Source organism: Rhineura floridana, chromosome 1, assembly GCF_030035675.1.
Source record: "Rhineura floridana isolate rRhiFlo1 chromosome 1, rRhiFlo1.hap2, whole genome shotgun sequence".
Classification (NCBI taxonomy): domain Eukaryota; kingdom Metazoa; phylum Chordata; class Lepidosauria; order Squamata; family Rhineuridae; genus Rhineura; species Rhineura floridana.
Genome location: NC_084480.1, coordinates 129,232,397 through 129,259,842, shown reverse-complemented (window position 1 = coordinate 129,259,842; position 27,446 = coordinate 129,232,397). Strand labels below are relative to the sequence as shown.

At 43.8% G+C, this 27,446-nt stretch overlaps 1 protein-coding gene across 2 annotated transcripts in view; it reads left to right on the top strand.

Annotated features, from left to right (window-relative positions):
- SVEP1 (sushi, von Willebrand factor type A, EGF and pentraxin domain containing 1) overlaps positions 1 to 27,446 on the top strand; it is a 187,626-nt gene that overhangs the window by 150,090 nt on the left and 10,090 nt on the right. The window contains exons 43-47 of one of the 2 annotated variants that reach the window (XM_061631871.1): positions 1,787 to 1,960; positions 2,241 to 2,414; positions 7,490 to 7,666; positions 8,833 to 9,003; positions 17,578 to 17,673. In XM_061631871.1, coding sequence (XP_061487855.1) covers positions 1,787 to 1,960; positions 2,241 to 2,414; positions 7,490 to 7,666; positions 8,833 to 9,003; positions 17,578 to 17,673 — 792 coding nt within the window. The remainder of the gene's footprint in view (positions 1 to 1,786; positions 1,961 to 2,240; positions 2,415 to 7,489; positions 7,667 to 8,832; positions 9,004 to 17,577; positions 17,674 to 27,446) is intronic. The other variant, XM_061631879.1, reaches the window with a different exon arrangement.

Sequence of the window (27,446 nt, the reverse complement as noted above, 5' to 3'; positions counted from 1 at the left end):
TTTGAGGTCAGCTGGACTGTCTGACGCTGTGATTGATATTATTTTGGCCTCGAGAAGACCATCTACCACTTGCATTTATCAACATACCTGGGTGGCTTTCTCCAAGTGGTGTCAGTCCCACCACCACGATCCATCCCAGGCCAATGTGCACCAGGTGCTCCAATTTCTCCATAGTGGCTTTATGATGGGACTTCGACCCAACACTCTACGTCGACATGCGTCTACTCTGTCATCCATTCTCTCAGTGTCCTCTCCTGGAGATCATATTTCCTCACATCCGTTCATCAAACGTTTTTTGAGGGGAGTCGCCCTACGCTCTCCGGCTGTTGTCCACCGGTTCCCCTCATGGAGTTTGCCGAAAGTTCTGCAGGCTTTGCAACGCCCTCCGTTTGAACCCATCAGGCTGTGCCCCTACGTATACTGTCCTTCAAGGTCCTGTTTCTGATCGCAATCACTTCTGCCAGACGCGTTTCGGAGTTGGGCGCATTGTCTTCTGCTCGACACCTCTGCGTCTTCCATAAGGACTCTGTTGTGCTGAAGACTGATCCTTCCTTCCGTCCCAAGGTCGATTCAGTTTTTCATTGCAACCAGGACATTGTGTTGCCTTCCTTTTGCCCGGATCCTACCCATCCTCTTGAAAAGGCTTGGCATTCGTTAGATGTCCGGAGGGCTCTCAAGACCTACCTGTCTAGGACCCAAGAGATTCGACGAACGGAGTCTCTGTTTGTATCCTTTCATCCAAGGTCTATGGGGCATAAAGTATCCAATTCTACCTTATCCCGTTGGTTAAAGGCATGCATTACTTTAGCATATGAGTCCCTGAAGCTGTCAGTTCCAGCTAGTATAACGGCTCATTCTACCAGGTCAGCTGCCACCTCGGCTGCTTTTGCCACTAATGCTCCTGTTGCTGATATTTGTAGGGCTGCAGTCTGGTCTTCCCCACACTCATTTATAAGGCATTATAAAATTGATCGTTATGCCTCTGCTGATGCATCTTTTGGCAGACGAGTGTTGCAACAGGTTCTTAATGAGGATTAACATGTGGGTGGTCCCTCCCTATATGGGTTGCTTTGGTACATCCCACAGTGATGGCCCACCTCCTATGGAAAATGTACCATTGGTCTCACCTGAAAGGTGATTTTCATAGGAGTGGGCCATCACGACCCTCCCAGTTGGAGGATGACTAGAGATTTTATCAATGGGTTACATGTTATTGTTACGCTATTATATTTAAATGTAAGAGTGAAGTCAAGACTTTTACCTCTGTTATGTTATGTAGTTATGTTAGAGTCATGTTGTTATGCATGTGACTATTATGTTATTTTCCTGGCGGGCCTGTTGGCCTTGTTCTTGTATTTTTAGATATCTCTTTTTAGACTCGCTGCGAATGAACTGGAGAGTGGGAGGGGCATGACGTCCCTAGTCTTGACTTCAAAAACATTCTTGCCTTCGCACGATAGGTGGAACTATTTCCCACAGTGATGGCCCACTCCTATGAAAATCACCTTTCAGGTGAGACCAATGGTACATTTCTTTTTATTTGATTCAGTTTATGAATTTAAAGTATCTCAAAGTGATTTCACAAAAGGCAATTCCATGTGTAAAACAATATAGTTCCACATATAAAAACCACTGAAAACAATTCCATGTATAAAACAATACCAACAATTAAAAAAAATTCCATATTGAAACTGAAAATAATTTCAAAGTTTGGCTTAGCATACTGTTCATACTTGGGCTCATGGTTAAGCTCTTTCCTTACTAATCATAAGCTTTCATCTTCTAGGCATAATATGTGAACCACCTCCAACAGTGGAAAATGCATTGTCTATAGTCGCAGAAAATACATATAGAAGTAATGTATCATTTGTATGCAATTTTGGATATCACCTGCTTGGACCTGAGAATATCACCTGCTTGGCCAATGGATCCTGGAGTAAACCCCTCCCATCCTGTGAAGGTGATTATTGGGTTGTGTTTTGTGTTTCTAAGTTGTTCTGCTAGTTTTCTTCTGTCCAGAGACATTGGTGATCCAGTGTGAGTTTGCACACTGTTCTCTTATTTCAAACTAGTGAGAGGAATAGAATATCTTCACAGAAATCTACGTCTATAAAGGGTGATTGGAGAAGTGTTGGGTGAGCCCTGATAGACACACAGAAGGCTGACCGTTCTACTGATCCTTCTGTTGTTATATGATTGATTGGAAAATAATTGTCTTCACTAACATATCATTTTTTTAGAAACCAGATGTGAAAATCCAGAATTTATTGAGAATGGGAACGCTCTCTATGGAAACAACACTGTCGGCAGCAGGGCTGCATATTATTGCAACCGAGGTTACAGCTTGGAAGGGGAGCCTATTGCAGAGTGCACAGAAGCTGGAACATGGAGCCACCCCATACCTCTGTGTAAACGTAAGTTCCTTTTTAATAATGGCTTTACTTTAAATCATCCAAAAGCTGGAGTCTCCGTGAAGCTTATCCAGATTTACCCAGCATAAATAAAAAAAGTATCTAATGATGTTCTACATTCCTTTAAAGAATTGTACCACATTATATGTTGCTGCATGTTTGAATCTGGGTACAGATATACAGAGTAGCCACTAACAGGCTTGTTTTATTATCCTGTAGTCTATGTGTAATCCTGTACATTTTATCTGTCTAATGCTCCTGACCATTTTGGCATAGCCTTTCCATAATCAATAGGGATAGAAGAATTTGTCAGTTTTGGTTCTCTCAGTTTCTCATTTTTCCAATCTTAAATTCAGTTCTCCACATTTCTGCAATTTGCAATTTTTTAAAATTTTGTTTGTTGTTTACCCATTCAAGTAAAATGATCAATACAGCATCAAAATAGTTAAAATACAGGAATATAAAAGTACAGCATAAAAGAAGTATCAGTTGACAGTTAAGAAAAAAGAATCCTCTTAGAACTCCTTTGGGCAGAAAGGAGGAACTTGGCCACTGTCTCTGTTCTAGACTTGTTAGAATCAGCCAAGAAATATTTCAGAAACCAGTCCAGCAACCTACCAGGAAAGTTCCTCATAATAGGGCCAAGTAATCTATTACAATCCTCCCTATAAAAGTTACATACAAAAAACATGTAATACAGTGATTCTTCATCACAGGGACACAGCCAATCTGCATAAGGGGCACCTTGGTACCGCCCTTCCAGTAGAGCAGAAGAGAAACAATTAAACCTGGCTCTGGAAAAGTCATGGCGATACTTAGGGATAGTTAAATTCTCCAAATAATTAGCGTGTTTGGGACATATCTTACATGCATTTGATACAGAAAATTGAAAATCAATATCCTTAATTCTTTGATCTAAAATGAATGTAATAGTCCTGAAGTCTTGTGTGTGAATGAAATAAAAAGAAAAACCTAATGCAATTTAACAACAAAAAAATTAAACCAAGAACTGGTATAAATATCGTTCAAAAGAAGATTTAAATATCCTAAAGAATGATCGCTAAAAACAACCTTGAGCCAATATCTAAAAGCAAGGGACCATTCAGTGGAAACAAGGCCGGCCTCAAGTCGTAAACCCACAGCTGTAACACACCTTGGCATTTCAAGTAAAGATCTCAGGAATTTTGAGAGGACACTTTCCACAACTGGATTAAATCCCTGGATCCAAATTGGAACACTGTACAATAACTGGGGCAGAATTTTAGCCTTAAATACCTGAATGGCTGCTGGAATATATTGGGCCCCCTTTGTATAGAAAAAGAGAAAGACTGTCTTGGTAGTATTCTCAGCTACCTGCACTGTATATTTTCTGTGGGTAGCCCAAGAAAGAGTAGAAAAAAATGCAATACCCATGTATTTAAATTGCTTGACTTGATCTATATGTTGCCCGTCAATTATCCACTTATTTGACTGAACACGCCTAGAAAAAACCATAATCTTAGTTTTACTAAAATTGATTGTTAGAAAATTATCCTTATAATAGGCCATAAAAACACGTAGTAAACACTTAAGTCCTATTTTTGATAGGGACATAAGCACAGCATCATCCGCATATAATAATAGAGCATTTGGTCTCTGCCAACTTTGGGGGATGAAAATCAGATGCTAAACAATATCCAGTCAAATCATTTAGGTAAAGATTGAATAAAGAAGGGGCTAATATGCAACCTTGATGAACTAACTCCCTTAGTAACAGAAATAGCATTTGTCAGATTACCTTCTAATCCACACCTTACTCAAAGTGAAGTGCGTTGATAGAGACATTTAATAAGATAAAACAATCTCTTATCAATAGAAGAATGAAGCAATTTAGCCCACAATTTATCTCTTGGGATTGAATCAAAAGCAGACTTCAAATCTATGAATGCAGTAAACAATCCATTTCCAAATGAATTCATATATTTCTCGGCCAAATGATTTAAGACTACACAATGATCGATAGTAGATCTACCCTTTCTGAAGCCTGCCTGTTCATTTCCCAAAATATCCTCATCCTCTATCCAAGAGGCAAGCCACAAATTCAAATAACTAACATAAAACTTACCCACTATCGATAACAGACTGATAGGTCTAGTTTGATGGATCTTCCCTGTCCCCTTTTTTAAAGATTGGTATCATGATGGCCTCTAGCCATGCTAAAGGAAAAAGACCAGTATTGTTAATATGCGTAGACTTGCCAAGAGGTGAGCCCACCAGGCTATATTTGCCTTCAAGATTTCAAGGACTGTTAAATTGGTTCCCGGAGCCTTTCCTGATCTGAGATGGATAATGAGAGATTTTATATCAGACTGTGTAACTGGAGACCTTGTTAGCAAATTGTTAAGATCTTTAAAAAAAAGAACCAACTGTTGAGTGTTCCCTAACTTCCACAAACATTTCAGAAAAGTACCGCTCCCAAATGTCAGCAGGGATATTACAGCTAACTGAGCTTGATGTGGTGCCCAAGGCACCAGTACCAAAGCCCAAAAAAGTTTAGAGTTGTTATTTAATGAAGAATCAATCAGTGCCTTCCACCCATTTTGGATTCCTTGTTTTTTCTTTTGGGTTAGCAGTAATTATTATTATTGTTGTTGTTGTTGTTGTTGTTATTATCCCACTCTTTTTCCAAGGACTGGAACTCAAGGCGGCTTCCAAATATAAAAGTACATATAACTTATAAGCATACAAAAAAGCTACATTAGACTACAATTAAACTATGCACAATCATAAAACCATTTAAATATACAATTGGAGTAATTCAAACTCAATTTAAAATAGTATAGATAAAACAGTAAAACAATACAACACCCTCTTCAACCCCATCCTTAGGAACCAACAATTCCAAAAGCCTTTCGGAATAAAAAAGTTTTCACCTGCTGACGGAAGGAGCTTTACGTTGCTTTTTAAGCAGATATTTTTGGGCTAGGACTTTAAAATTTTCCTTCCTATATTGAATATACACATCTCTCAGTTGTTTTTTTACTACCTGGCACTCCTTGTCGAACCACTTAGGGACACTGTTGTACTATATAGGTCTAGAGGTGAACTGTTTCAGACTTAAAACAGGTTTCAGAAGGGAAATCAGTAACAGGTAAGAATTTAGAGCAGAAGAAATTTCTGTAGTTCTGAAGATGGAACTTTTCAGTTCTTCCCCCTCAGGAGAGTTTAATAAACTAATAACCTTAGTATTTATTTCTTCAGACCAATATAGTCTCTTATGCCTAAGTTTTAAAAATTACAATAGTAAGACTAAGGAGTAAATGATCAATATCAAGCCTATCTCCTATCAAAAAGTCTTTAACCAGGCTAGAAAGAGAATGGGAAATCAACACATAATCAACCGCACTACTTCCATGCCCAGATACATATGTAAATTCAGCACAATCATCGAAAATATGATTTCCATTCATGATTGAGAGCGCGAGTCGCCCCAGCATTTGTGTCAAGCATATACCACCAAAATTCACTTTAAGATATTTGGTGCTTCTGTCATAGCTAAAGATGTAATTCTTCATATCAATTTCCTCCCAAATACCAGATGAAAAAAGTATGTTATTATTAGGTTGAATTCTTGCATTAAAACCCCCCATTAAGATTATATGACCTCTAGGAGATTTAGATTCTAATTCTATAATATATGACTCCAGCTCTTCCCAAACCTGTTTTATACCAATCCTAGTGTGAAGAGGGGGGGATATAAACATTAACGAGCAAAAGGGACAGAGATCTAAACTCAAGTAAAAAACACATTGCAATTTTTCCACAAGGCCGTGGCTGGTTGGTGAAAACATATCTCACTGGTTCTGAAAGAACTTGACTGTCCCCTGGTCCATTTCTGAGCACAATTCAAAGTGCTGGTGGTTACCTTTAAAGCCCTGTATGGCTGAAGGAATGCCTGCTTCCATAGCAACCTGCTTTAAGGTCATATTTAGGGCCGTCTGCTGGTGGTGGGAGCATCTGGGGGTCAAGCAGGTAGGGACACAGCCTCTGAGTGGAGGCAACTTGTTTGTGGTATTCCTCCCCAAAGAGGCCCACCAGGTTCTGGTATTGTTATCCTTTTAGTGCCAGGCAAAGGCATTTTCCCTCTACCAGGCATTTTAATGTATTTTTCTTTTCTTAGTGCTGTTTTATTTGTGCATTTATCTTGGTTTTTGTAAACTATTCTGGAAACTTTGCTAAAGGGTGGTATCTAAATCTTTTAAGTTAATTAATTTTTATATTCTTCCGGAGCTGATTTTGTTCCTAGGGGGAAAAGCCTGTCTCTTTTTTTCCCAGTGGGCTCACAGGAAGTTTGGGGTTAGGTGCGATTTCCCTCAGCCACCTGGCTCATATTGCAGCTGTTTTTAAGTCTTAAAAATGTCTTCAGGAGATCTGCTTTTGCATCAGCAAAAGGCGAATTCCATGCACGGTGCCACCTCTCTTGTTGGCAGGAAAGGTGAGGCCATTTCTTGTTGACATATACAGCACCTTGCAAAAGTACTCGGACCCCTGACCAATGCTGTGATATTACATGATGTTCACTAGTTTTCCCAGACACCCTTTTTTTTCAACAAAATGCAGCTGCAGAATTTTCAGTCTTCAGCAGAAACCCTGTGCAAAAAGAGAGGCAATCTTAACTCTTTTGCCTCTGGTGTTTTTTCTTTTAAAAACTGCTTCCTCTTCAAGCTGCTGTTTCCCTTTCAGGGAAAAAGATGCAGGTACCAATATATTTTCTGTTTTCACTTACAGAGGGAAAAACAGCTGGAGGGATTTTTAGCAGAGAAAGGGCTATTACAGGAGAAAGGTGAAGGAGCTCTTCCCTGCTCCTGTCTTTTGCTGCAGATTTTCTTAAAATATAGCTGCATTTTGTTGAGAAAGAAAGAAAAGCATTTGAGGAAGACTGTATGGAACTGACAATTGCAGGTAGTTTACGTTAAATAATGGAGTAAACAGAAATATTATTTCCTATGGCAGTGTAATTTAATTAAGTAAGGAAAGAAGTTTGATGTCAGTTTTTTTTAAATACCTATCTTTTTTTTTCTCTTCATATGATTAAACAGCAAATCCATGCCCTATGCCTTTTATCATCCCAGAAAATGCTCTCTTATCAGAGACAACTTTTTATGTTGGGCAAAAAGTCTTTATAAAATGCAGACAGGGCTATCAACTTCGAGGGCAATCTGTCATTACCTGTAATTCTGATGAGGCATGGACTCCAACTAGAGCTAAATGTGAAAGTAAGTACGGTAAATGAAAAGTACTTTCGACTGAAAATGGCTTTCACTATCAAGCTAGTCTTTGCAATGAAGCCAGAACACAGAACCAAGTAAAAGATTTTGTAGGCTACTCTGTATTGATTCCTGTTTGCATAATAAAAGTGCTGATTATCAATTATCAATTGGTGTCAATAGTGATCTGAGTGACAGCCTGTGATGGCTCAGCTTTGCATTTTGGTTATTATGCAAGTGAAATTAATATTGTTTTGTATCCTCTTGTATCATTGGAACCTGGTCTTGGTCTCTACACTTCCATCAGGACCATAATCTTCCTTATTAGGGCCAGATTTGACATATATATAAAGGGCCAGCCCAGCCCAACGAACAGTAGAAATAGTTGCCAGAAGTGGCAGAACTCCAGGAGCTCTGGGCTAAAGTTCTGTATTACAGGGGTGGGAAACCTCCAGCCTGCAGGCCTAGTAAGGGGCTTCAAAAGTGCCATGTCCCACCTGTCAAATTTGTCGTGTGGCAAGTAGGGGAGATAAGGATCTGGCCCACTGACTAGATCCAATTTCCCAGTCTTACTCTATAGGAAAGATTCCTGCCTCCCAGATTTGTGGAGCAATGGCTGCATACACACCAAACGTTTAAATCACCCTCCAAAAGAATAATTGGAACTGTTATTTGTTAAGGGTGCTGGGAATTCTAGGTCTTTGAGGGGTAAACTATAGTTCCCAGAATTCTTGGGCTGGGAATGTGATTTAAAGGTCTGGTGTGTATGCAGCCAATATTAGTCAGAGCCTGGCATAGATTCAAGTGTTCATCTGTCTCCCATTGTGCTGAATGCATCCTCCTTTATCTTCATTCCCTCCCCTTCACTTCTTTCAGTTTTATAGAATAGGAAAAGGGAACTGTAACTGAAAAATCATTGAGGATAAAACAAAATCCCCCCCCCCGCCTCCATACACAACAAGATGTCAGGTTGGTTGATTTCTGCCTAGACAAAAAAATAGTATGTCAGACATGCTTGTATGTTCACACGCTGAAGTCTTTGCGCAGATTCAAAGATTGTATTTAGAGTTACCAGTGACTGTTTTTCCAGCTCTCAAGCCCTGAATATGTTTTTCAGTGTCAAATTGTGAACCAGTTTACCATTTAATCACAGCTTTGTTACTGTTTCTGTGTAGAGATATCTTGTGGGCCACCTCCTCATGTAGAAAATGCTTTGGTCCGTGGAACATTTTATCAATATGGAGACGTGGTGACCTACTCGTGCTATAGCGGGTACATGCTGGAGGGCTCCCTTAGAAGTGTTTGTTTAGAGAATGCAACCTGGACGACACCACCAGCTTGCAAAGGTAAACAGGCATTTGCTATAACAACTGTGTAAGGGAGGGGCATTCTGCACATGTAGCTGTTGTGTTATAGCTGTCCTCTGAAAAGAATTTCCCATATGATTTCCCTATCTAATACAGTCATTATTATTAATAATAATAATAGTGTTGCATAGTTTGGCCTAGGCTCTGAAACCAGATTGTTAGACATTGCTTTACTAGATATGTCACTCCAGCCTAAAACTTCCCCCCCTTCACTGTTGTGTTGCTTATTCCTTAAAATGAAAAGGGGGAGAACCATTTGAGGTCCTTGGATGAAAAGTGTGATATAAACTTAATAATAGAATAATTTCCCCCCTCTATTTAGCTATGGGTCTAGCTAAAACTGGGAGCTGCCACTGTACCTCCAAACCAATGTCTAAGTTACACCTAAAGCAACATGTAATATGACATTATGTGTGTGTTCCTTTCCATCCTTGCCTAATTGGCTGGCTGGGTGGCTGCAGCTAACACACAGCTTGATTACATGATGTCACATGTTGTTTTCACCTAGACATTACTGGAAGCTGGGAAGAAGATGTATGGAACTGCAGTCATGTTTCAGTTTTGTCAGGATAGCTCAGGAAAATCACCATGGCACTCCAGCTCAGTGTGTCTCAAATGTTTGGGGCAGGGGGCAGCTTCCAGACCAGTATTCCTCTTCCTTATGTACACACACAAACACCCAACAAACCCATGCCAACCACCAGTTTGGTTGCTGAGTGCGTGGAGATTCTTGGACACAACTGCTTATATATCCTGCTGCGGTACCCAAGAATCTGTGGATCAGGGTGAAGAGACTAACTAATGTATGGCTCTATCAACTTTGGTGAAACTGCTTCATCAGATGCACAAAAGCCCATGACAGTATACCATGGTTAATACATCTAGATATGTGTATTCCAAATTGTGTTTGCTAGAACATACTAAAACAGCTACCCCCCTGGAATTCAGCAATCTGCTACCCGCATCCTTTCACCCTCCCTCCACTTCCTTGCCTAGGAACAGGGCTTGCTTGGCTGTTTTCAGACAGGAACTGAGCAGCTGCTTCCTCCAGCTGCTGCTTGCATGGTGCTTGTTTTGGTTTGAGAGAATGTGAAAACGGCCACCCTCTGCTTGTCTTCCAGCAGTTCTGTCCCAGAGTAGCACCACTTCCAACCCCTGCAGGTGATTTGTTGTCTTCTCCCTTTGCAAGGAATTCCAAACCAGTTGTAGGAACCAGGTTCTACAATAAACGAAATGGTTCAGCTCATCAGAATGGTTGAGCATCTTACATTTAGCATATATCCAAATATACACATCTAGCCCACCATTTATTAGTATCCCAGAAATGCAAACTATGAATCCCAAAGTTAACTCTTGCCATCATTGTTGTTGCTCTGAAATAGTTAGATGCTTAGAAGAGTATTTTTTAAAAAAAAATTTAAAAAAATTTAACCATTAATCTAGAGGAGATTGGTAACGGGGAGGGTGTATGGCACATGTGTAGTTCCTGCACAGGGTGAGAGCCTGTGCAGTGAACTGAACAATAGGAGAAAGTTGCCAGATGCCTGCAGAGTGACAGTCTGTAAGTGGCAGAAGGCTGGCCCTCCCTGGGTGTGAGACGGGGGGGGGAGTAGATGTGCCCTGTGTAAAAGATATTGAATGGGTCTGACAGTTCCCAATTCTTGCAGAAGCCTACTGGGATAATTGGCTCAGGTAGGTTTTGATGGTGGGGTCTTGTTGGGTCCATATCAGGTGTTAAGGAGAAGTCTTAGTAAGGAGGAATATGGGTGATGCCACCCCAATTTCAGTGATCATGGGTAGAGGCAGGTATGCCCATGGGGAGGTGGTGAACTACCACAGAAGACAAGGGTAAGGCTATCTATGCCTTGTTCCTCGCTCCCACTCCTCTCATAGATGGGTTCCTCGCTGCTCATCTGCTGTGCCCACTGGGCTGTGTGTGCTGCTGTTTAATGCCAGATTGGTGCACAATAAGACCACACTCATCCATGATTCGATCATGGATGCAAGTGCCGATTTGGTGTGCATTACTGAGACCTGGGTGGGTGAGCTGGGAGGAGTTGATTTGACCCAGCTTTGTCCACCTGGATACTCGGTGCAACACCAGCACAGGCTGCAGGGACTGGGGGGGGGGTTGCTGTGGTCTAGAGAACTTCCTTCTCTATCGCCAGGAAACCACTCTGTCTTGGAGCTGGCTGTGAGGGCCTTCTCTTGATGTTGGGCCAAGGAGACAGGAAACTAGGGTTGCTGCTGGCATACTGTCCACCCTGCTGCTCGGCAGTTTTTCTGATCGAGCTGGCAGAGGCCATCTCTGCTGTGGTATTGGAGGAGCCCAGAACAATAGTGCTGGGTAATTTCAATGTCCATGCTGAGGCTGCCTCTAGTGTTCTGGCTTGGGATTTCATGGCCTCCATGACAACCATGGGGCTGTCTCAAGTTGTCACCGGCCCGACTCATAGGGCAGGGCACATTCTCGACTTGGATTTTGCTCCACACCCTTGACTTGGATTTTGCTCCAGATGGAGGAAGGGGTGGTCTGGAGATGGGGGGGGGATGTCATCCCACTGTCATGGTCAGACCACTTCCTGGTGAAGTTTGGACTTATGGCTCCGATCCTTCCCTGCAGCTATGGTGGACAGATGAAGATGGTCCGTCCCCGGAGACTAATGGAATCCACAGGATTCTTGAATGCCCTGGTGGAGTTCCCAGTGTATAGAGCAGGTGACCCTGTTGAAGCCCTTGTCACACTGTGGAACAGCGAGGTGCATCGGGCTCTTGACACGGTTGCCCCTGAGCCCCCTCACCGGCATTGTGGACCCTGGTTTGTGCCTTGGTACACCAGTGAGCTAAGGGCAATGAAACAGGCTGGATGAAGGCTAGAATGCAAGTGGCAAAAGACGTGCTGTGAGGCTGATCGGGCACACGTAAAACATCATTACTGTGCGGCAGTGAGGGCAACAATGAAGGCCTACTTATCTGCCACTATCAAATCCTCAAGTAGCCATCCAGTGGAACTTTTCCATATTGTTAGGGTCTGTTGACATCAGCTCCAGGAAACTGAGTTTTAGGCCCTTCAGAGGCCCACTGTGAATTGTCTGCAAGGCACTTTGAGAGTAAAGTTTTTCGCCTCCATAGCAAATTTGATGCCCCATTCACATCTGCTGTAGTCCCCATTGAGGTGTCCAGTGTGACATCTTCTTTGGAATGGTTTCAGTTGATGCTGATGACGTGGACAAGGTGCTTGTGACGGTGCACCAGCAACGTGTCCTCTCGACCCTTGCCCTTCTTGGCTTATTAAAGCTTGCTGAGGGGAGTTGACCGAGTGGATCCAGGGTGTGGTCAACTAATCATTGTGGGAGGGAGTGGTTCCAGCTGCTCTGAAAGAGGCAGTGATCTGACCGCTCCTGAAAAAGCCCACCCTGGACCCATTGGTTTGTGACAACTACTGACCAGTTCTAAATACCCCCTTCCTAGGGAAGGTGATTGAGAGGGTTGTGGTGCAGCAATTGCAAGTACTCTTGGATGAAACAGATTATCTTGACCCATTCCAATCTGGGTTCAGGCCTGGTTATGGGACTGAATTTTCCTTGGTCGCCCTGATGGATGACCTTTATCGGGAGAAGGACAGGGGAGTGTGACCCTGTTATTCTTACTTGATCTCTCGGTGGCTTTTGATACCATTGACCAGGTTATCCTTCTGGGCCGACTTGGTGAGATGGGTATTGGAGACACTGTTTTACAGTGGTTCCAATCCTATCTCCAGGGTTGTTTTCAGAGAACAGGATTGGGTGATTGTCTTTCGGTACCCTGGCATTGTGCTGTGGGGTGCCGCAGGGTACTGTCTTGGCCCCCATGCTGTTTAAATCTATATGAAGCCCTTGGGAGTGGTCATCAAGAGATCTGGGGCAAGGTGTCAGCAGTACGCTGATGATACCCAGCTCTGTTTCTCTGTAACATCTGAATCAGGAAAGGCTGTGCAAGCCCTGGACTTGGTGGTGGGCTGGCTGAGGGCCAATAAACTGAGTCTGAATCCTGGCAAGACGGAGGCGCTGTGGGTTGGTGGTTCCCGAGTTTGGATAATTGGTCAGTTGCCTGCTTTGGATGGGGTCGTACTCCCTCTGAAAGAGCAGGTCCGTAGTCTGGGCGTGCTCCTCTATTCATCTTTTTCGCTCGAGGCCCAGGTGCCTTTTACCAGCTTCGGCTGGTAAGTCAGTTGCGCCTGTTTCTGGACTGGGATAGCCTGACCACTGTTGCCCATACACTGGTAATCTCCAGGCTGGATTACTGTAATGCACTCTATGTGGGGCTGCCCTTGAGGTTGATCCAGAAGCTGCAGTTGGTGCAAAATCCGGCAGTGCATCTGCTCATTGGGCAGGGAACCAACATGTCACCCCTCTTCTGATAGAATTGCACTGGCTACCTGTTAGCTACTGGGCTAAGTTCAAGGTTCTAGTTTTGGTGTACAAAGCCCTATACAGTTTGGGACCAGGAAACCTGAAAGACTGTCTTATCCCTTATATACCCAGTCGATCACTGCGCTCTGCAGGTGAGGGCCTCCTGCAGATACCATCTTATCAGGAGGTCCTTTCCACACAACATAGGAAATGGACCTTTAGTGTAGTAGCACCTATCCTGTGTAATTATCTCCCCTTAAATATTAGACAGGTACCATCTCTGTTATCTTTTTGCTGCCTGCTGAAGACTTTCCTCTTTCAACAAGCCTTTTAAGCTGTCCCAGTCTGCGTCCGTGTTGGAATTCCTTTTTACTATGTCTTTAAACCTTTCTCTTTTATAAAATATGTTTTTAAAGCTTTTTTAAAGAAATGTTTTTAAATATGTTTTATTTTAATGTATTTTAAGTCTGTTTTTATGATGTTTTAAAATGTTTATAGTGCTTTTGTTTACCGCCCTGGGCTCCTATTGAGAGGAAGGGTGGGATATAAATCTAATAATAATAAAATAAATAAATAAATAATCTCACAGCCATTTTGTCTAATAGACATTTTAGGGAGTTCTGAATGAAACACTGAAGAACAAGAGACAAGCCTGAAGTGAGGGACCCATTTGCTTTCCACATTTTAATCTTGCCCTAGCCTTTCCCTGTCATCATCCATATGTTTGGAATGTTGCTATATTGCTCCTGTATTTGCAAGCTGACATATATAAGCAGGTTCTCTGGCATAATTATTTAATTTTATGCATATTGGGCAATTTTCTCATGAGGATGAAGGATCAGCAACAAAAAAAGCATGCACCATGTGCTTCAAGTGATGCTGTGGCATCTCTAGTTGCTATACCAACATTACTGCATTTACTGCATGTAAAATAGGAAGACCTGTAACCAGAAAACTTTCATGACTTCAACACAAAAATATTTTTGCATGCACCCTAGGGATAGGTGAGAATTCTGCTAAATTCGGATTTAGCACCAGATTTTTCAATGGTCCGCCTATCCTCCATCTTTGTGGAGAGATCCTGTTTACTCCAAACTTCAGTGGCTTTCCTCCAACACTGGTTTCCCCCCCCCGTTGAATATTCCCTCAAATATATTGTTCTTTTACTGTTTTCTCTCTCTCTCACACACACACACACTCACACACACACACTCACACACACACACTCCAATCCAATCTTCCAAGCAGGAGGGAAAAAGCCTGAAAAAAGTCTCACCCACATTAACTCGGGGGGGGGGGGCACTGAAAGCTGCTTTCCTCTTTTCCTTTCCTTTGCTTGCTAACATGAAAACTGACCAGCTTCAGTCACAGTGGGGAAACTGCTTTCCTTTCCTTTATCAATATTTTTTTTCAAATTACCAATTATTTTCTTTCAAAATCTATTTGGAAAGAAAATATCTATATTAATATCAATATTTTTGGAGAAGGGGAAAATCAGACCAGTAAAAGCAGCAGAAAGCAGACAAAGAATGAACACGAATCAATAACTGTCTGTTAGGTTGATGGAATCCTTTTGAAGTAGCACCTGCTAATGGATCCCATCGCTAGTGCACCATGATCTCTGAGCAGTGTGAAGCTTCCAGGGGTGCCAGTGCTTATCCAGGGTTTGGTTTTCTTGGAAAGAAGGTCAGCAGAGACAGGTGTCTTTATGATATATGGTTTATTTACACATATTCATAGCCTGAGTGTAAGGTGGAGGGGTTCTCCACATTAACAGTCCATTAGATCTTGCTCTGCATCACCCATAGCTTTCCTATAACAATATGGGTCAGTAGGGTTACAACATGTGATGAGAAGGTGATTGGTGAAAACTCCACACACAGAGTAATCCTATGCATGTTTAGTCAGAAGTAAGTCTACTGAATTCAGTGGGGCTTACTCCCAAGTAAGTGTATAGTACCACTGTAGATCTCATTGCAGGCTTTTACTGTGCTGGGATAGGTACAAAGAAAGAGCTAACAAGGATGAGGCCTGAGCATCACCACAATCCATCTGCATTCTACAATTTGGGAGTATGTAGGATTATCCAGCAAACATTGAGCATGTACAAAATAAATTATAGTAATCTTTTTTTGCATAATTAACAACTCTGTATCTGTTAATATTGGGCATTGTTCATCCAAAAAATGGGTAATAGAAAAAGGACTAAAGGTGTAAGTGGCAGAAAAGGTCTGTGTTTTCCTGATTCATGTCACAGAAAGCTTTTTTTTTTTAATTTTAGAAGTGTATTATAAATAATGTAGGCTATTTGCATAACAAAAACACCTCCACCACTGAAGCCTTTCAGCTACATCAGAAGCTGCATGAAAGCAGTCAGCATCTATGATTCACATGGATCGTCTAAAGCTTTAGCTTCAATAGGAGTATTAAGAAATACCCCAGCTCTGCGAAAATAATATATTCTAACCCAATTAATGACATATTATTTAATATGAATGTTATAAATAAAAACATAGTTTTCTTTCTTAAGTGCAAGTACTTTAATCTAGGAATGATTCTGAGCAAAGATTATGTGCCAAATTCGTACTACTATTTAGCTCAATATAAATCAGAAGTTGTACAGTGGGTTCATAAAAGTAAGGCTGTGTATACATCAGACATTTAAAGCATATATAAAACAAATTATGTTCACCAAAGAATCCTGGGAGGTGGAGTTTAAGGATGCTGGGAAGTTTAGGTCTGTGAGGGATAAACTACAGTTCCCAGGATTCTTGCAGGGTTGTTGTAAGGATGAAATGGAGACGGGGGGAGCCATGCATACCACTTTGAGCTCCTTGGAGGAGAGGTGGTATAAAAATGCAATAAATACTGTAAATAAACAAATTCTTTTGGGGGTGTCATGTGCTTTAAATACTCTTTAAGTGCTTGAAATGTATGGAGTGTGTGCAGCGTGAGACTTAGGGTGCAATCCAACTCACTTTTGCGCCAGGCTGGGGTGAGTTGGATGCTGCAGATTCCTGGCTGTGCCAGCAGCAGCTGTTCACCACAGCTGAGCCCTGGTGCTGCTAGGAGCCTGCCAGCACTATCTGGTGGAAGCTCTGAAAATAGGGCTTTCTGGGGGCATGGTGGGGGAGGAGTCACAAGGGGGACTTATACAAGATCCTCCTCACTTTCAGAGCCCTCCCTCAGGTCCCGATCCACCTGGAAATTCTCCCTAGTCCGAATCAGAGTAGGACCCTTGCTAGAAAAAACTATATAGTACGCAACAGTTCAACTGCAATTTTTCAGGCAAACATCAGGAGTTCTTAGTTTTGGCACGGGTGTAAGTTTGGTTACAAGGTTGTTTTTTTTAATAAACTACTGAAAATGATTGAAGTAAGTCAAACATTGTACCCACCAGAGGGCAGCATTGTATATGCATGTGCACCTGTATACATATTTATGGCATGTTTCAGCAAATGTAGGACCTGCTGTTCCTAATTGCTCTAAGCACTGCACCTACATTATTTCAGTAATCCTGAACTGAACCTACAACAGCTCTGTAAAAGAAGCCAGTATTATTCCCACTGTGGTGTAGTGGTTAGAGCAGGCTGGCTTGATATTTGTTGGACTACATCTCCCATCAGCCCCTGCCAGATTGGTCAATGGTCAGGGATGATGGGAGTTGTAGTTCATTAACATGTGGAGCATACCACATCAGCTACCACAGGTTAGAGTATTGTTCTAGGGCCTGGGAGACCCTACTTAGCCATGAAACTCACTGGGTAACTTTGGGCCAGTCACCTTCTCTCAGCCTAACAAACATCACAGGGTTGTTGTGATGATAAAATGGGGAGAGGAAAACAAAGTACCCTACCTTGAGCTCCTTGTGGGAAAAGAAGGATATAAATGTAATAAATGGGAAAGAATTCTGTATTGAGAGGGGAGCTCAGGCTGATACTGTAACCTGACAAAGTGAATTCAGTGGCTGAGGACTTTCTGGCTACTAATTTAGGGTCTCAGCCAATATACTATTCCAGACGTAATCCTTACAAGCAGGGAAAGTTTTATATGTCTGTGCTGCTTAGACATCTCCTAGTACTAAGAATGCTTTGAATTCAGTTTAGAACAATCTGTTTTAACTGCCTCATGTTCTCTACCTTGATGCTGTTCCCCTTTCCAGCTATTTGTCGGTTCCCATGCCAGAATGGAGGCATCTGTGAGCAACCAAATGTGTGCTCTTGCCCAGAGGGTTGGATGGGGCGTCTCTGTGAAGAGCGTATGTACATTTTTTATTTATCTAACCATACTACATTGGCTTACTACCTTTGTTTGTCTGAGGAGTTCTGAGTGTCATTCTTGTCTGGGAAGGGTGGCTTATGTTAGTCTTGACAGTGAGAAAATGAGAGGCTACCCTGGCTACCCAGTTGAAACTTCATACCTGGTTGGGATTTTGAACATGTGTTTCCATAGGCAGTTACTCTCTGCCCATGCCACACTGGGTGTCTCATTTATACTACACTAGCTATACCGGTCGAGTTAATTAGTCAAAAGTAATTTGACTAAGAAGCACTAAATAAAAAGTAACTCAGATCAGCAAACTGAAAGCATAATTTTGTTTAGATGTACAGGATTAAAGCACTGAACTTAAAAATAGCATGGATCAGTCTACTTCTAGTTCACAAGTGTTCATTCATAAGGCCCTTTCAACCTTATAGCATCTTTTTTCTGCATTTTTATAAAAGCATTAAAATTTGCAGTTTGTCCTATTTTTCACATACTTTGTACATACTTTAACCTAAAATATACATTTTTGTATGCAGTTTGGCATGCTGTTTGCGCAAAACAATTGTATGGAAAAGTTCAGAGAAGTGCAAAATTTGAAGGATAAATGTGTATTAGTCTGGGAAGTGTGAAACAGATTGATTCGCTTAGAAAAGTGGACCAGATGAAATCCTTGCGGATCCCTGTTTAGAAATTATGGAGGCACAGCAGCCAAAGTGGTGAGCACACTTGACTAAATTCCCAAACATTGTAGGCCCAATTAAAAAGCTTCCTTTTTAAAAATCATCTTCCATGGCACTGAAAGCATAGTGCTTGAGCTTTGAAAAAAGAAGCAGCACAGGCATTATTGAGAATTTCTAGGCATGTACAGGCATACCAGGAAATAGGAAGTGGGGGCAGGTTTTTCTGTGTATGCCGAGTACTGCTTTCTCTTGTCTTCGTGCCTCAAAGAGCACGCATACAGTCTCCAGATCAAATTCTGAGCACCTCTTACCACCCAAGCTTCAGGCATGTTGCCTACTTTGGCATTCCCCACCCTCCTCAATCATCTTGCATTTTGCTGATCAAACATTTGGTAGGCACTTTGAGTGTTAACATTTTTAGCCGGGCTTTTACTTTTGAAAAAGTGTTCTGAGGAGTGGGAAAGTGGCGTTATGGTTATCACAAGGACAATCTATTCAGCAGTCTCCAAATCCAACTTCCGTTGCAAGCCAGAAAAACAGGTTTCCCCTGAACTTGATTCTGGGGTGAAATTCCTTGTAAACATACAAGGAGCATGAGGTGCACATTTACCCTCATTTGCTAGTATTTTTGTAACCAGGGGTGAACTGATTATGCACAAAAGATAAAAGGGTCTAAAAACTTGAACCTGAATTTGCACTTCAGAGAATGAAACACAAGCAGTTGAAAGAGAGCAGTCAGGTGCATCCAGTGTTCCAGCTGCAAAAGCAAATGGAGATGACATGCCCTCATTCAAGGATTCATCTGCTATATTGTACTGGAAATGCAATGAGCCTTTCCCCCCTACACATACAAATGTATGCCTTCATTTTTACTGTTAAATGTAACAATTTCCATTAAAACAATTCTCAATATTTAGAAGCCATTTGGTGTTTGCAATCCAAATAAAGCAGGCAAATTTCTTCAGACTTCAATAATCTGTTCTAACCACATGATTTGCCTTTTCTAATGGGAGTTTCTAAAGTGCGATTCTAGGTCTCTTTTGTGCTTAAGCATTTCAGCCAGAGGTGAGGCAGACACACACCTCCTTGCAGAGTCTGGCCTTTCACTTGATGTGTCACAGCTCATTTCCTTACCTTACTGTTGGCAGAGATGGTAAACCTATTTAGGGACTACTTTTATGCTCCTGGTCGTTTTAATCTGCACTCCAATTCACATCCCAATTCCCTTTTATACTCAAAAGAAGAGACAGCTGTCTAGATCCATCTAAGTTCACATTTTCTTTTTTCCTTTGCTCAAAATCGTAATAACATCCTTGGAGGGAGGTTAAGACCTGCCTTATATAATGTCATCATGGTTCGTTAAGGGGCTAATGTTGAGGATGCTGCAGCAGCTGAGATTTCATGGTACCTCTAATTCAAAAGAGTGAAAGGTTGCCAATGAAAGGGCAATTCTGAATTGTAAAAAGACAACACAATATATCAAAGTGACGTAGAGTAGTAGCTAGTCAACACTAGCATGTTGTCGCTTATTTATTCATATAGCATGTGTGTTACAGCTTACATATATATGCATCAATACAAACATACACACCTCTTCACCCTGACTTTTGGCACTTGAGAGATACATATTTTAAAACCCTCTCTAGTTGTGAATGTAACTAGTTTTAAACTGATTTTAATAATGTATTTTATATTGTGATTCACCCTGGGACCTACTGGTGAAGGTGGGTAATACATTTAATAATAATTAGTAGTAGTAAAGGTGATGGTGGTAGTGGTGGTGGTGGTAGTAGTAGTATATACATAACTACTTTACTAAAGGTTGGTGTGGCTCTAAACCAACAGCAACCAGCTGGGAAACACCACTGTCACAAGCTAAGACGTTGTGCATTTGAATCAGCCTAAGATGTTTTCTTATGGAATGCTTTAAAAGAAATGGGGGTGCCACAGCATCTGATTGTCCTGATGCGCAACCTATACTCTGGACAAGAGGCTACTGTAAGGACAGAATATGGAGAAACCTATTAGTTTTCCATAGGAGGTATGCCATCAAGCGGGTAACAGCTCCACCTATCGTCCGAAGGCAAGAATGTTTCTGAAGTCAAGACTAGGGGCGTCAGGCCCCTCCCGCTCCCCAGTTCATTCTTGCCTTCGTCTGTACAAGATATATTGCCATAGTGTCTAGATAAGTTATTTGTATGGTATGACAGAGTGCGGAGGATTTTCCTTTGTTGTGTGTATACTCACCTTGTTCCCTTCCCTCTGTCTTGTCTAATCATTGTGTGTCGCCGTTACTGGGGATTTTCGCGGGGGAGTTTTTTCGCCCTTGCCTGGGCCGTTCCTTTTTCCCCCAGCTTTTCTCCTAACGGCTTTTTAGAGAGACCGCGGCGGCAGTTCTCTTTCTCTTAGGCAGTGGTCGCACAGGAGCTTGCGACTGCAGCTCCCTGCTTACCCTGCCGTTTTTTTGCGGGCCCAGCCTTTGCCTTAACGGCTTTTTCAAGACCCCGCGGCTGCGGGTCTCTCTGTCCTCAGCGGCGGTCGAACGGGAGCTTGCGTCTGCAGCTCCCTGATTTACCCCGCCATCCCTTTTGTGACCAGTTTTAGGCTATGGCCTTTTTGAGACGCCGCGGCTGCGGTTCTGTCTGACTCAGGCGACGGTCTCAGTATTTACGGAGCTTGCGGCAGCAGCAGCTCCAAGAGCCTGCGGCTGCGGCTCTCCTCCCTCGTCTGAGGACCTTAGTCGTTGGACTGCTCTGCCTTCCCGACCATTTCGTGGCTTTAGATCTCGCCGCGGCGGTCTCTGCAGTCTGCAGCTTGACCCTTATATCGACTCTGTTAGCGGAGTATTCCTTGCCTTATTCTACAACCGCAACTAAGTTCTCAGCCCCGCGGTTTGTAGAACGTCTTACGGCCGCCCCATTTTTGAATTTAAATTTCATTGCTCCTGCCTCGTTCTACAGTTGTTATTGTACAACGTACCCGCCATTTTGATTGATAATTTTCCCGCTCTTACCACGGGCGCCATTTTGTTTGCTCTCTTTTTCCCTTATTGTTTGGTCTCTCCCGATTTAACAGCGGACCTAGCTCTAAGAGCTGTGGCTAGCAGTTATATTAAAGTCTCAACGCTACCTTCCCTGTGTGTGTGTGCATGCTGCAGATAGACTTATAGTACACAGAAATCTCTCCTGTTCCAAGACTGTGGCTGTTAACCAGGTTGCCCCAATTGTACATTCTGCCCCACTCGCGGCCGTGTACTAAGCCTTGGGAGTGTGCACCGCTGCTTGATCTGTACATTCTGCCCCATCTGTGGCCGTGTACCAAGCCTGTTGATACTGTGCCAAGCTATCTGGACGTGCATTCTGCCCCATCTGTGGCCGTGTACTAAGACTGTTCATAGTGTACATTCTGCCCCATCGTGGCAGTGTACTTAGCCATCAGCCAGTGCATTCTGCCCCAGTCGTGTGCCGTGTACTGCGCCTGTTCGGGTCTGTGCATTCTGCCCCAGTCGTGTGCCGTGTACTGCTACCCTTTAAAATATATGATGGCAGAACAGCCAGAGACAACTCAGGCAACCAAGCCGAAACAACAGCCAGAGACAAACCAGACGACCAAGCCTAAACCACCTAAGGCGGTCAAACATAAGCACTCTAAAGCGGTTGCCAAAACTAAGCACCTTTCCAGCCACAGCACAACTAAAAGGCCCTGCTATGTCTCTGTTCCAGTTCCAGAGGGGTCAACCCATGCACAGTTAACTACTCTTTTTCATTCTCCTGCTGCTTCCTCTGATGAGGAGGACTTTCCTGGTTTTCCCGAACAACCAACGGTCACCCAACCCGGCGCTTATTCTTATTCACTGCCTGTGGGCCCATCCGCACTTCCGCTTACCCAAGAGCAACCGTCTACATCTCCGGGACTGCAGCTGTCCCATGAGTTCATTTCACAACTTCAGGGCATGCTGTCGTTTTTCACTCAGAGACAGTCACCATCACAAGTTCCCGCTATTCCCCACCATAGCGGGGACCAATTTGTACACAGTGAGATGAACTCATCCTGCTCTCCTAATCCGTTTGACATTGCCAGGGGCAGGTTTGTTGATGACATCTCTTGTGAGGAGGACTCCGCATTCACGCTGCAAGATGAAGGAGACGCATGGAGTGACCATTCTGAACATGAGCAGGATACAACTTATCGCCTCTTCAATGCCTCAGATTACCAGCCCCTTGCGCGCAGAGTGTTGAACACCCTTGGCCTTCAATCCACGCCAACTGCAGCTACCACTCCTGCTTTAAAGGGGGCCAGGGTCTTGAAATCCCCCCCCAGCAGAAAACTATCTTCCTGTGCCAGATCCCATCGCTAAACTGGCCAAAGATGAATGGTCTCACCCTTTACAAGCACGCCGATTTAATAACATTGCAGACAGACTTTATCCTTTGGCCTTGGACTTTACTACCAAACTGGCCGTCCCTGGCATAGACAAGCCAATTTCCAGCTTAGTTTCCAGATCCCTTTTGCCAAGAGAAGGAGGATCTCATTTAAACGATGCCACTGAGCGGAGACTGGACTTTGCCTTACGCAAGACTCATGAGGCCATTGCCTTTTCTATGCGTGCATCTACATCAGCCTCTATTTTCGCCAGGGCAGCGATGATGTGGTTGGACGACCTCATCGACGATTCCAATCCAGATCCTGTTTCCCTGCGAAGATCGCTAATAAAATTGTGCAAAACAGCAGCTTTCATAGCCGACGCCACGGTGGCTCAGGTTGTGGCCCGACGGACCCTCTGGCTTCGTCACTGGCAGGCTGACTCGACTGCCAGAGTTAATCTATCACGGGCACCTTATGCCGGGTCATTACTTTTCGGCGAGGAGGCACTAAAGGCAGTGCTTGTTGACCCTAAGGACACTCAAAAGCCTGTCTTGGCCACCGTCAGAAACGTCGAGCGCAGACCTTTTCGACGTTTCACTTCGTACTGCACGTCTCAGCCCTTTCGAGGAACACGGCCCGGGGGACGAGGCTGCGAGTTCCCAACATATGATTTCCGCTCCTCCAGAGGAGGCTGGAATAGACGCTTCCCGGGTAGAGGTCAGTACCAGGGCCGCAGAGGCTCCTCAACGTACTCATACAGGGGAGGGTCTCGCCAGCGCAGACAGTACTAATCCAATACCAGTTGGGGGCAGACTGCTTCTGTTCGGCGAACATTGGCTACGCCTGACTCAGGTTTCCTGGATCAGAGATCTTTTTTGTTATGGATATGCAATTGAGTTTTGGACTATACCTCCAGACAAGTTTCATCCCTCCCCTTGTCCCAGGGCACCAGCCAGGCACTGCATCATGCAGACTGCGATACGTCACCTCTTAGACATAGCGGCGATAGAGCCAGTCCCCACTGCTGAGAGGTCGGAAGGGGTGTACTCCCTCCTATTTGCCGTGCCCAAACGAGATCTCTCATGGAGGGCAGTATTGGACCTCAAGTTCATTAACCGTTTTGTAAAGTATCACAGGTTCAAAATGGAATCCCTCGATTCCATCACAGACAGCCTGCACGAAGGTGACTTCCTGGCTTCTATCAACCTAAAGGAAGCGTATCTCCATGTACCTATTTGCATAGCCCACAGAAAATTTCTTCGTTTTGCCTTCAGCACCCAGCACTTCCAATATCAAGCGATGCCATTCGGCCTCTCATCTGCCCCGAGAGTATTTACCAAGGTGCTACTTATACTAGTGGCCTACCTCAGGCTTCAAGGGGTCCATATCTACCCCTATCTGGACGATCTTCTAATAAGGGCGAGTTCTAGGGAGCTGGCTCATCGTCATCTAACGCTCACGCTCCATGTCTTACAGGCCCACGGTTGGCTAGTCAACTTCGACAAAAGCCATCTACAACCAACTCAACGTCTACAGCATCTAGGGACAATGTTGGACACCCTGCAAGCGACTGTGTTCCTGTCCCCAGATTGCATAACTGCCATCACAGACATCGCAAGATCTCTGATGCACAAAACATCTGCAGACGTCATGCTTCTCGCCAGGGCTCTCGGAATGTTGGTGTCCACCATCCATATTGTGCCATGGGCTCGAGCTCATACTCGCCAGCTACAGTGGGCCTTGCTGCCATTCCAGCACGACATTGCCAGTTCAAACCATCGAGCAATCCCCTTGAGACCCACACTACGCTTGTCATTCCACTGGTGGACAAGGGTACAACATCTCACCCAGGGCACTCCGTTCAGAGAACCCCACAGGACTGTCATTACCACAGATGCCAGTCTCCTGGGCTGGTGAGCTCACTGCAACTCCCAGTTCGTTCAGGGAGTTTGGAACACAGCAGAGCAAACTCAGAGCATCAACTGGCTGGAGCTAAAGGCTGTCTACTTTGCTCTGCTCCATTTTCAGTCTCTGTTCCCCTTGGACCATGTTCTCATTCGAACAGACAACACGTGTGCCAAATCACATTTAAACAGACGGGGGAACGAGGCCCCGTTCCCTGCAGAATTTAGCTCACCTCATCTTCGACTGGGCAGAACAAAATCTACAATCCCTGAAAGCAGAACATCTCAGGGGAATTTGGAATGTGACAGCAGACTGGTTCAGCAGACAACAAGTCTTCCCAGGAGAATGGAAACTTCATCCGACTGTTTTCCATCTTCTCCAGAGTCGGTTCGGCGCATTCTCAGTCGACCTGTTCGCCTCCAGTTGCAATTGCCAGCTACCCATGTACTTCGCACGATACCTGGACACGACAGCGGAAGCGGTGGATGCTTTGTCACTACCGTGGCCAGCTGGCCTATTGTACGCCTTCCCTCCAATTCCACTGTTAGCCAGAACCTTGAGGAAGGCGCAACGCTAGCGGGCACAGCTGGTTCTGATAGCACCATATTGGCCCCGTCGACCGTGGTTCTCGGATCTCCTTACAATGTCGGTGATGGATCCTTGGCCACTTCCAGTCAGGCCAGACCTCCTATCCCAGGGCCCTGTATGGCATCAGGACCCCACTTGGCTCAACCTAACAGCGTGGCTTTTGAACGGGGACATTTGAGATTGGCAGGCCTGTCTGATGCTGTTATTGACATTATCCTAGCCTCGAGACGACCATCCACCACCCGTATATATCAACATACTTGGGTGGCATTTTCCAGGTGGTGTCAGACTCAGCACCTAGATCCTTCACAGGCTACAATACAGCAAGTGCTGCAATATCTTCATAGGGGCCTCATGATGGGACTCAGACCCAACACATTGCGTCGACATGCATCCACTCTGTCGTCTGTTCTTTCAGTGTCTTCTACTGGTGCCCCAATTGCCTCACATCCGTTCATCAAACGCTTCCTCAGGGGCACTGCTCTACGCTCACCAGCTGTAGCTCACCGTTTTCCCTCATGGAGTTTGTCAAAGGTGCTGCAGGCCTTACAACGACCTCCGTTTGAGCCCCTCAGGACTGTGCCTTTACGTCTGTTGTCATTCAAGGTCCTGTTCCTGATCGCGATCACTTCTGCGAGACGTGTTTCGGAACTGGGCGCATTGTCTTCTGCCCGTCACCTCTGTGTCTTTCACAAGGACTCTGTTGTGCTGAGAACTGATCCTTCCTTCCGTCCCAAGATCAATTCAGTGTTCCACTGCAACCAGGACATTGTTCTGCCATCATTTTGTCCGAATCCCACTCATCCTCTCGAGAAGGCTTGGCATTCGTTGTCTAGGACTCAGGATATACGACAGACCGAGTCTTTGTTTGTATCCTTTCATCCAAGGTCTATGGGGCATAAAGTAACTAATTCCACCTTATCCCGCTGGTTGTGGGCATGTATTACCTTAGCCTATGAGTCCCTCAAGCTTCCAATTCCACCTAGCATTACCGCTCATTCCACCAGGTCAGCGGCCACTATGGCTGCTTTTGCTACCAATGCTCCTGTTGCCGATATTTGCAGAGCTGCTGTTTGGTCTACCCCACATCATTTATAAGGCATTATAAAATAGACCGTTATGCCTCTGCCGATGCCTCTTTTGGCAGACGAGTGTTGCAACAGGTTCTTAATGAGGATTAGGTTGTGGGTGGTCCCTCCCTGTTATGGGCTGCTTTGGTACATCCTGCTTGATGGCATACCTCCTATGGAAAATGGACCATTGGTCTCACCTGAAGGGTGATTTTCATAGGAGGTATGCCATCATGACCCTCCCAGTTGGAGGAAACCTGGATGACTAGATAGTCTTGGGGATTGTTTTATATATTCCTGTTATGTTTTATATTTAATGTTTTAGAAATTTTATATATACCTATTACGCTATTTTGTTACTTTTATTAGTGAAGTCAAGACTCCTATTACGGTTACGTTAGAGTTATATTAGTATGAATGTTGCTATTATGTTATGTTCTTGCCGGTAGGCCCGTTGGCCTTTTTTCCTGTATCTTTAGATATCTCTCCCTGGACTAGCTGTGAATGAACTGGAGAGTGGGAGGGGCCTGACGCCCCTAGTCTTGACTTCAGAAACATTCTTGCCTTCGGACGATAGGTGGAGCTGTTACCCGCTTGATGGCATACCTCCTATGAAAATCACCCTTCAGGTGAGACCAATGGTCCATTCCCCATCGGAAAGGGTGTGAGACAGGGGTGTATTTTATCACCCTATTTGTTTAATCTGTACGCAGAACATATCATATGGAAAGCGGGATTGGACCAAGATGAAGGAGGTGTGAAAATTGGAGGGAGAAACATCAATAATTTAAGATATGCAGACAATACCATACTCTTAGCAGAAACCAGTAATGATTTGAAATGAATGCTGATGAAAGTTGAAGAGGAAAGCACAAACGCAGGACTACAGCTGAACGTCAAAAAGACTCAAGTAATAACAGAAGATTTATGTAACTGTAAAGTTGACAATGAGGACATTGAACATATCAAGGATTATCAATACCTCAGCACAGTCATTAACCAAAATGGAGACAATAGTCAAGAAATCAGAAGAAGGCTAGGACTGGGTAGGGCAGCTGTGACAGAACTAGAAAAGGTCCTCAAATGCAAAGATGTGTCACTGAACACCAAAGTCAGGATCATTCAGACCATGGTATTCCCGATCTCTATGTATGGAT